Source organism: Podarcis gaigeae (genome assembly GCF_964106915.1).
Source record: "Podarcis gaigeae genome assembly, chromosome: 17".
NCBI classification, from domain to species: domain Eukaryota; kingdom Metazoa; phylum Chordata; class Lepidosauria; order Squamata; family Lacertidae; genus Podarcis; species Podarcis gaigeae.
The window spans coordinates 3,644,119-3,654,744 of NC_139694.1; the positions used below are offsets into that span (position 1 = coordinate 3,644,119).

Here is a 10,626-nt window from a genome sequence, read left to right on the forward strand (position 1 = left end):
AGTTCTTCTTTTAAAGTCCTTGTAATTATACAGATCTGGGATTATATCCTGTTTATGACAATTCTGCAATGCTTAGACACAGAACTTAGGGGCATTGTATCTTTCCTTCTATACCACCATCCTCCCCCTGGGAGATCACCTTCGGACATTCAGCAATAAGGGAATGAAAGGAGAAAGAAAATATAGATAGTGAAGGTAGCGGAAAGAAATTCCATCTTGCAGCAGTCATAGAGACACCCAGGGGCCAAACACTTAGGTTATTTTCTTTTTTTAATCTTTTTTGCACAAAAAGAACAAATGCAACATGCTTACAAGCCACAAGGGCTGGCTAATAAAAGTATCTCAATGCAGACATGCCATCATTGCAAAGATGAAAATATTATTCAGTAACAAGCAAAAGGGGTATAATATCTAGAGTCAAGAGAGGGTTCTAGCCTCTCCAGTCATGCTGCTAGCCATTCAGTCTTTCGCCCCTTTTTCTCAAAATATGCCAAAGAGGGTCAGGAAGACACAACACAAGCAAGCAGAAACAGTTTAATACACATAGGGTCCTGTCATCTCCCCAAGTGGTGTCCACAAGAACTTCATAATCCCTCATGCGCCCCCCCCCTCAGCCGCCATATAATCTAGTATCTGGCTGAAGCTAAGCTTTTGATCTATGTCACACAAACGATTTGGCTTTGTCCTTCGCAAAATCCTTTCCAACTTCTGGGGCCCCATGAACCCAGCACCCAACCGGACCACCTGTGCCACCCACAGCGGAACATGCAAGGATCCATATATATGCAGGCCAGCTGATGCTCCGTGCAAAGGTTTGTGGAGGAGGCCATTAACAGGGGAAAGGGGAATAGAGCAAAACTCTTCTGCCCCTTCCTAAACCCACCAATAGGGGAAAGCTATGTTATAAGAATTCTAAGGTCTCAAATATAGAACAAATGTTCATAAACATACAGGGCAAACACATACGTAAGTATATAAACCACGTGTCTGAAATAGTACAGGAGAGCAAGCCTGAAGCCATTTTGACTCTCCCAAATTGACCTCAAATATTTCCCTGCAAGGAGGAAGGAAATGGAAAAAGCTTTCCAATTGTCACTGGACTGTAGGGACTTACACATCCCTGCAAATAGAGTCTGGCAAGTATCTGTTAAGCTGAGCGGAACTATCAATATGTGTGAGAGATTCAGAAACTACCATATCAAAGGAATGGCCAAGCTACCCGGAAAAGGCATTATCAGGTATCCTGGCAGACAGGAGAGAAGCAACACTCTCAAATTTCTGTGGGAGACCACCTCCTTCTATGATGTAGGTATGTTGGTTTTTTGGGGGGGGGGGTCTTGGGTTACAGGGGGGTCAATTTCAAAAGTCTTTATAGGGGCTTCCCACCACAACTGGGGTTTCTCCTACCTCCTTGCAAGGAGGGGAGCGAACTCTGTTAAACAGAAAAATAAAGATCTGCCTTGCTTTCTATGGATCTTGCCTCCATCCTTTCATCTGACTGATCATGGACTTAGGGGACTCGGTCCCTTGGGGAGCTGGGCAGCAAAAGCCAAACCCCCTATTTTTTCTGTAATAGCTACACACAGGGAGGGCAGCCCTTCTCATATCAGGTTGGCGGGACAACACAAATGGGGTGTGCGTGCATGGAATCACCCCTTGAAAAGTCGAGCGTGCATCTTCTTGCCTTGTCTGGTGTAGGGAGGAAGGCATGTTCCACGGGGGGAGCATTAAATCCCCCTTCCAACCTCATAGCTTGAGAACACCTGGGGTGAGCAACCACTTGGCTGTCCCTGTAAGCAGTCTTCACTTGATAGGACCATCAGGCTATCCTTGGGACTTGCCCTGTAAGCAGCCTTCTTGCTTCTTTTAAATCTGCAGGCCCTTCTCCTCCTGGCCTTCATCCTTTACTTCTTTCCCCGGCAAAGCGGAAGCTAGCATCAGATCCAATGCTGGGAAGTTTCGGGAGCGGGTCTAAAAGGGCGGAGGGAAAGTAGTTGGCAACGGAGTTACTTCCTGTCTATTTCAATATCAAAAGGTTTCACGTCCCATCAGCTGTACAGCAGCAGAGCTTTTTGGAGGGGTGAAAGTCCATCAGAAAAGCAAGCTCAACTGTTCATCATTTCACAATGTCCTGGTCAAGGCCTTTCCTTTCCCAGAGCCAGAGATAAAATGGTTGTTTCTGGGCTGTGAGATTTCCATGCTATCCTGCCATTGATCCATAGCTGTCAACTTACAGATTTGAAAATAAGGGACCAGCAGCCTCGAAAATAAGGGATTTTCCGGGCACAGGTATGTTCAACTTCTGAGCCCCTCCGAGCCAAAGGCAGAAAGCCCAGCCAGCAGCCAAATGAAGCCTCATCAATAAGGGACAGCAGCGGGACATGGCACTGGGATAAGGGAGTGTCCCGCCAAATAAGGGACACTTGACAGCTATGCATTGATCTCAGGCAGAATTGCACCTGACCTGGCCTTGCACTTTTTCTGTGTGTATGTTCTGTTTTGTTCCATTGACATTAGTGCATGTGACTTAAGCCTTCTACATACATCATTTGCATGAAGGGATATCATGCAATTATCAGGAACACTTAAACATGTTTGTCTGTTTGTTTTCCAGAGAACTGAAGGCTGCTTGCAAAATAGTGCATAAACAGACAAACAAACAATGTCTCATCTCTCCTCAGCCTTTTTTTTTTTTAACTTAACATTTTAAAAGGTGCATGGAATTTGAATGAGGAGAGTTATGTTACCCATCTCTAATGACATGATAGGCAATAACAGACAGATGCTATTGATTAACATTTGTGTGGCTTTGATCAGAACTGCAGCAGGGGCAAAGGCTTACTCTCTGTCCGCCACATCATGGGTCAGATCCTGCTTCTTCCCTGCATCGGATATTGGTTAAAGAAAAATCAATGACCACAACAGCAAGCTACGTGGCAAACCTCATGTCTCGCTGTAGCAGCGTTTCACACTTCTCCCTGCCCTAATGCCAGAGCAATGCTTTTCAAAGGGTTTTTGACATCTGTTTTCATTAAAATAATAAACAACACAACGGCGGGTATCTAGAAAAGATTTTAAATGGTGCAGTGTTAACCCCTCACCAACACTGCCCTGTGATCTAAAAATCATTTTCTTACTTTTTAAACTATTTTGCAGTAGATCTGCTGTTAGTTATTTGGGGCATCCTTTTGTTTGTGAAAAGTGATGGCTGAATAAATACCGTATTTTTTGCTGTATAAGACTCACTTTTTCCCTTCTAAAAAGTAAGGGGAAATGTGTGTACGTCTTATGGAGCGAATGCAGGCTGCGCAGCTATCCCAGAAGCCAGAACAGCAAGAGGGATTGCTGCTTTCGCTGCGCAGCGATCCCTCTTGCTGTTCTGGCTTCTGAGATTCAGATTTTTTTTTTCTTGTTTTCCTCCTCCAAAAACTAGGTGCGTCTTGTGGTCTGGTGCGTCTTATAGAGCGAAAAATACGTTAACTAGCATTCCTGGGCTGGTTCGTATTGCAACTTTAGCTGTTTAGGGAGGGCATGGCTTTGAAAATGTTACATCTGTCCCAGGCCTCATCAGGAGGAAAGGTCTGTTGGCATTGCTGGACGTTCAGCGATGGCAGAGCGTAAAATTCTCTTTTGGGTCCCCACCCCACTCAAGCCTTGCTAGAATAAAATAAAACCAAACGCCCAGAGGAGCAGAGCAGGTGAGAACAGAAAGCAGATGGAGTGACTTACTCTTCGTTTCAGGCAGGTCAAAGCAAGGATGGAGACTAGAATAACAAGGAAGGCTATCAGCCCCAGAGTGATCTTCTCAGCTGCTCTGGGCTGCACAAGGGCGATCCGGGCACCTGCAAGGCAAGACTGCAATTAAATAATCTGGAGAGGATTAAAAGGACCAGAAAGCATCAAAACTTGGGGTTCACTTAGTTGCTGGAAACAGACAATATTTTTTAAAAAAGAAGATGGAGGTGGAACAGAAGACCCTTTGTTTAACAGAGGGTACCTGCTTGCTTTTTTCTATCCAGCTATTGTCTCTGAGCAGAGGTTTTCAGAGGAATTTGAAGAACCATGAAAGCCTATTCATCAGAGGCAATAGTTGGATAATGAATATGTTCAGCAATGGTGGCTGGGGGAAAACTAACAGGAGATGGAGACTGAAGACTGGTTGTCAGTGGCTGTACCACATTCTGTTCTGGAATCAATGGAGACAGACTACTTGTTTTTTTCCTAGTCCACACACAGTCTTGATCAATTACATATAGATCCTATAAATGTAGGACGCGGGTGATGCTGTGGTCTAAACCACTGAGCCTCTTGGGCTTGCCAATCAGAAGGTCGGCAGTTCAAATCCCTGTGACAGAATAAGCTCCCATTGCTCTGTCCCAGCTCCTGCCAACCTAGCAGTTCGAAAGCACGCCAGTGCAAGAAGATAAATAGGTTCCACTGTGGCGGAAAGGTAAACGGCATTTCCATGCGCTCTGGTTTCTGTCATTGTGTCCTGTTGCGCCAGAAGCGGTTTAGTCATGCTGGCCACATGACCTGGAAAGCTTTTTGTGGACAAACACTGATTCCCTTGGCCTGAAAGCGAGATGAGTACTACAACCCCATAGTCGCCTTTGACTAGACTTAACCTACCTAGATCATATATCATTTTCAGGCTGCTTTTATGGAGTTGCTGGGTTTAGCTTCTTTTTATGAGCACGTTGTTTTATTGTCTTTAAAACAGTTTACTATAAGCTGCCCTGTTAATTTGATCGGAGTACAGTGGTACCTCAGGTTACATATGCTTCAGGTTACAGACCCCGCTAACCCAGAAATAGTGCTTCAGGTTAAGAACTTTGCTTCAGGATGAGAACAGAAATCATGCTCCAGCAGCACGGCGGCAGCAGGAGGCCCCATTAGCTAAAGTGGTGCTTCAGGTTAAGAACAGTTTCAAGTTAAGAACGGACCTCTGGAACGAATTAAGTATTTAACCCAAGGTACCACTGTACCGGGCACAGATTTCAGCAATGACAAATGAAAGAATTAATAGCATATAAGCAAATTAATAATGTACCTGCAATTTCAAGGTGGTACTGCACCGATCCTGACATCCCATCTGGGCCATGGACACTGCATTCCCAGGTACCTGTATCATTGGGCAACACCTGAGGAAACTCCAGGGTCGAGCCTTGGCTTAGGAGCCCAAAACTCGTGGAGGCAGCCTCAGGCCAAGACATGTTTGTGGGATTCAAACCGAGGTACTTCCACGTAAAATGCTCCTTTCCTGTGTGGGAGCTGAGATTGCAGGTGAGAAGCAGGCGAGATCCCTCCATGATGATTCCCTCAGTGCTCGGGGTGACTGAATGGAAAGAAAGAAACAGAAGCTACTCCTTTCTCTATCCTCTATCACCTGCCTCTCTCATATCCTCCCTCTATTCCTGGCCCCATTCATTAAACATGACACCTCTTACTTCTAGGGCTGTCAAATCAGTTTTCACCTGGCAGATCACCTGACTTTTAACCAATTAACTGATGAACATGAATCTAATTCATTTTTTCATGACCCCCAAAACCTCACTGCCAATGAATTTTGGAAATGTGGAGGGGAAAGTAAAGCAAAAGGGAAGGTGAGTTTATTTGACCAAAGCTCTCCCTAGTTATTAGAAGTACAGTAAATGCCATTTAAAATATTTTCTTTCCTATTCTGTGTTGTTGCAACATGGCAAAACCAAAACAACATCGGAAACCACACAAGCCTGCCCTCAACTTACAGAATTCCTGACATTACAGCCGCCACCACTCTGGATTCACCAACCAGAGCTTTGGTGGATTAAACTAGACCAGGCACGTCCAACAGGTAGATTGTGATCTACCAGTAGATCACTGGACGTCTGTGGTAGATCACTGGTAGATCACTGGCTCCTCCCAAAGAAGCCCAAGAACTCTGGCTCCCCCCAAAAAAGCTAAACATTTTAGCCCTGCAGCCCATAAACAAAAGCTCAATAACTTTGACCTGAACCCCACAAAAAGGGGGTAGATTACTGCCAGTTTTTAACTCGTGTGAGCAGTCTCTTGGGAGTTGGCCACCTCTGATCTAGACTGAATAGCTATGATTTGAATGACATCTAGATGGGATTCCTGCAATAAGAACATCATGGGATAACCTTTTAAGCTGCCTTTTCAGAAAGGACAAGCGCACTCCCCAGACAAGGAGATCACCCCCTCACTTGCCTTCTCCCCCCCAACCCATTGCTGGACTCCACTGTCATTTTTCTTTCAGAGGTTTTAACATGTGGGACACAACTCACCAACCTAGAAATCTACTTTGCTCTTTCTGTGTCTCCCACTCCTCACAAAATAAAGAAACACAGTGGTACCTCGGGTTAAGTACTTAATTCGTTCCGGAGGTCCATTCTTAACCTGAAACTGTTCTTAACCTGAGGTACCACTTTGGCTAATGGGGCCTCCTGCTGCTGCTGCACGATTTCTGTTCTCATCCTGAAGCAAAGTTCTTAACCCGAGGTACTATTTCTGGGTTAGTGGAGTCTGTAACCTGAAGCGTATGTAACCCGAGGTACCACTGTAAATAAATTCTGGTTCCGCCCCCGCTCCTCACCTGTCATTACTGCCAGTGTGATGTTCTTCGTGATGTTTGTTCCTTGAATGGCGATCTCACAGGTGTACCAACCTGCATCATCAAGACCCACCGCAGGAAGATGGAGGGTAAAATTTCTGTTGCTTCCATTACTGAGGGTGGTTATTGCCTTTGGTTCTCTCCTTGCTGCGTAGCTCCAACGTGCTGCCACCCTGGAAATGCCGTAGTCCATGGGATTGTCGTTCAGGAGGCAGGGCAGGTGGGCATCAGATCCTGCTGCAACATAGACTACAGATACGGCTGGCTCAGCAAATCCTGGGTTGGGGGGGGAGACATGATATTGTGTGAATCAGGCCCAGACAGAGGGGGGGGGGCATATGGGCCACTTGGCCCAGGCCTCCGATTCCAAAGGGGGCCTCAGTCAGCATATTTATCTATATTTTCCATTTTGTCTTTATATGGAGAAACGGTTCAAGCCTTGAAATAAAATTATTTGTCAGCATAACTTTTGTGAAAATTATTTCTATACTTATTTATAAGACTTCAGTTATCCCCAGGGTAAAAAAAAAGAGGGGGCACATTAACTACCTGGCCAGGGCCTTTGCCTGGCTCTGCGAATCCCACAAAATACACCAAGGGCAGCAGGAATTTAGAATGGAAATGTGTTCTGATTCTTAAGAGAATATATATTTATTGTATTTTTTGTCGTCAGAGGAAGCACTCTATGGTTGGGGAAACAGGAAAAGCAAAAGGCAAATCTTACCTATGACTTTCAGGTTGTACGTGGCATAAATTTTCTCCCCATCTGCAAAGGTGAGTTCACAGACCCAGGGCCCAGAATCACTCCTGAATGATCTGGAGATAACCAGAGTCTGGTTCAGGGAGCAGAACCGACCAGAGTTGGCAATGAGAAGACCTCCATGGAACCAGCGTATCTCTTGGGGGTTTTCTGGATGTGTGGAGTTGCAGGTTAACTGGATAGGTTCAGACTCAATCAGGGGACCGGGAGAATCAGGAGTCACTGAAGGAAAAGGAGAATCATACACTGATGTGCATATCACAAGATATGACTTTCATCATATAGCTAACATCTCCATCTGTTCCTTTCTGGAGAAAGCAGTCAAGTCCAAGGGGCATAGCGGATGAAATGGTGCAGTCACCTTTTCTTTGCAAGAGGGGGTGAATTCTGCCTCATTCACATATCAAATGAGGATTGGTGAGGGGAGTCAAACCATTCTGCAAGGGCATTATTAAGGGGTAGTTGACAGGGCCTGACCCAGCTCCAAGTCTCTTGTCATGTCCCTCTATTTTTAGAGACTTGAACAACAACAGATAATTAGTTTCAGGTAGGGATGGAACAGTTGTTAGATTCAGTTTGCATTCAAAGGTCAATTTATAAAAAACCAACATTTTCCAAAATAATATGAGAACCGAAACACAGCCATCCTTTGAAGTTTGCCCTTATCTGAATTTTGTCAAACAGTGTTTGCAAAATTCATTCTGTTAGGGACAAGCGTGCATACAAATTAGTGAAGAAGATGTGCAAAAATGCATTCATCATGCAAAAAAAGACTTTTATTGGAAGAAACTGCCAGTGGATTATTTTTTTTAATGCAAATCGCTGCAAAAAGGTAGAGAATTGAATCTAAGATTTGAAAAATGAGAATCAAAGAGGACTGAAATTGACAGATCCTTCCATCCATTACTTACCAGCGTGGGTGTGTTTTCTGCAAAGTGTAGCGCCAGTGACACTTGAGCCATCCACCATCATAATTTGCCCAGAACCATCTGCCAATTTATGCCAACTTGCCTCACAGGCCAGCACCGCAAGTGCAGCAACGCCCCTGCCATCCCCTCCCCTCTTTACACTCCATCTCTTGAAGAACTTTTCTCCCAGCCCACCTCCGATGCTGGAAGTGAGTAGGGCTTAGAAAAATGGCTTAAAGCTACTGAGGGCAGCGAGGGAAGGGTTTGGCTACCCTCGCCCATGCTCTCCCTTCCACATTCCAAAGCAGCTCTTCAGATAGCTTGCTTGACAGAATCTGGCTACCGTATTTCCTGCAGCTGCTGCCAGCTGTCAGATTTACCTACCTGACACCACGCCAAGCTCCACCTGGCAGCGCAACACCTCTTTGGCAAATTTCACCACGGCCACATAGGTTCCTGCGTCCTCTTTCCGCAGCGGCTCAATCCTGAGCGAAAAATTCCCACGGATGAAGCCAGGGTCCCAGACGGTTGCTCGGTGCATCGTGGAGCGGGCCATTTTCTTGACGCCGCTTGGCTCCACCATGAGCACCAAGTGGCGGTTCCTGTGGGAGCTGGGGAAAATGCAGGAGGAGGAAACTCAACTGTTAAGTGCTGGATGAGTGGGGTGGGAGCCCAGAAAGGGGATACAGGAGAGAGGTGGGGGTAGGTGGAATGGAGGGAGTTGAGGGGAAGGAAGAGGAAGTGGTAAATAAAAGTACCGTATTTTTCGCTCTATAGGACGCACCTTTTCCCCTCCAAAAATGAAGGGGAAATGTGTGTGCGTCCTATGGAGCGAATGCAGGCTCCTTGGCTTCAGTGATAGCAACGCGAAGCCTCTGAAGCGCAGAGGGAGCGCTCCCTCCCTTGCTGAAGCCTGGAGACCAAGAGGGGTCAGTGCGCACCGACCCCTCTCACTCTCCAGGCTTCAGGGATAGCCGCCTGAAGCCTCTGGAGTGCAGCGGGAACTCGAGCTGCACTCCAAAGGCTTCGGGTTCCTTTTGCTGAAGCCGGGAGAGCAAGATTCCATTTCTCCTGCTGCTTTGCTGAAGGGGCGCTGAGGGAGATTTTTTTTTTCTTGTTCTTGTTCTCCCCCTCTAAAACAAGGTGTGTCCTATGGTCGGGTGCGTCCTATAGAGCAAAAAATACGGCAATTGAAAGCCCCCTCTCCCCCCCCCAACCCTGAGTGCATTGAAATGGGTGTCTTACCTTTCTCCATGATGCACCCAGCGAAGAGCTAATCCCTTGTACAGCTGCCTGAAGCTGCTCTTCATCCTCCGACGACTCAGGTGACAAGGAAGCAAAGCTCGCCCACCTTCTTCAGCCCACACCCTACATGCTTCTCCTGGTGCACAAGGAACATTTTGGGCTGCGAGAAGATTGTGGGGCCAATCAAGGAAAAGATGAGGTTACAAACATGTCCGAGAGGACGATATCTCTCAGCCTAGCCTATGCCACCCAGGTCTCTTGCCGTGATAAAATGGAGGGAGTGAAATTAGGGTCTGGAAGGGGTGGGTCTTTGTTGCTTAAGAGCATGGAGCAGAGATGGAGAGTGGACCTCCTGGAAGAGCTCAGGTGCACAAAAAGCTGAAGCAAAGCGTACATCAACCACTAACCCCACCCTGCCTTCAGGTATCCTGGGCCACTCCTCTCTTTCCTTACCAATAGTCAGTTGCAGACTGAGGACAATAGTCCAGAAGAATAGTAAAGTCATAGTGGTGTCACAGGGACAAGTGGGTGAGTGCCCTCGAGCTTCTCCTCTTCCTCCTCTGGCTGAAAAGGGAAGGGTTTGTAAGGGGAGCTGCAGACTGGACCACACAAGAACCTGAGGATAAGGAAATGGAGGTGGATCTCTGATCAAAGACTTCTGTAGTTGCCCTTATATTGCAGGTGGGCTGCTGGTTTCCTGGCGGCGCTGCAGTGAGCGACGTCACAGCCAAGAAATCAGCCCCAGGCTGAGCCATGTGCAGGAAGGCAGCCGAGTGAGTTCTAGAAAGCAACTTGCAATGGAAACTGTTTCCATCTCATTCGGTCCACTCAGTAACCGTTGTTTTTCTTCACGGTTTTGCTCGCAGTGGAAAATGTACATAGGGCCAGTTTCTCAGGAAGTGCCCTGGATGTTTTTCTTTGATCTCTCCCCTTTCATCGCATGGTTTCTTTGGTGCTCTTCTTTCATCTTTTCCCTTTTATGGTACGGTTTCTTTATCTTGGTTAAGTCAAAACGTGGCGGTGCTGGTGATGCTTTGAGAATGTGGAGATGCTGATGCTGCTGGACCACATGTAGGTGGACACCAAGGAGGTTCTGACCAGGT

General features: G+C 46.5%; 1 protein-coding gene across 1 annotated transcript; it reads right to left on the bottom strand.

Annotated features, from left to right (window-relative positions):
• Positions 1-260: 260 nt before the first annotated feature.
• Positions 261-10,336, bottom strand: LAG3 (lymphocyte activating 3). Its single transcript, XM_083719310.1, has 8 exons — positions 9,977-10,336; positions 9,524-9,683; positions 8,663-8,889; positions 7,335-7,592; positions 6,593-6,886; positions 5,051-5,335; positions 3,730-3,842; positions 261-1,971 (listed from the first exon to the last, which is right to left on the bottom strand). Exons 1-8 carry the CDS (start codon positions 10,026-10,028, stop codon positions 1,867-1,869), a joined length of 1,494 nt encoding a protein of 497 aa, XP_083575436.1. The 5' UTR covers positions 10,029-10,336; the 3' UTR covers positions 261-1,866.
• Between the last annotated feature and the right edge of the window lie 290 nt (positions 10,337-10,626).

What these genes read in the sequence shown, in the direction of transcription:
- LAG3 (XM_083719310.1), bottom strand. Translation starts at nt 10,028, where the DNA reads ATGACTTTACTATTCTTCTGGACTATTGTCCTCAGTCTGCAACTGACT. An exon ending in CACACTGGCAGTAATGACAG is followed by an intron (nt 5,336 to 6,592) that starts GTGAGGAGCGGG and finishes CTTTCCATTCAG; the next exon opens with TCACCCCGAGCACTGAGGGA. An exon ending in TGACCTGCCTGAAACGAAGA is followed by an intron (nt 1,972 to 3,729) that starts GTAAGTCACTCC and finishes CCGCCCTTTTAG; the next exon opens with ACCCGCTCCCGAAACTTCCC.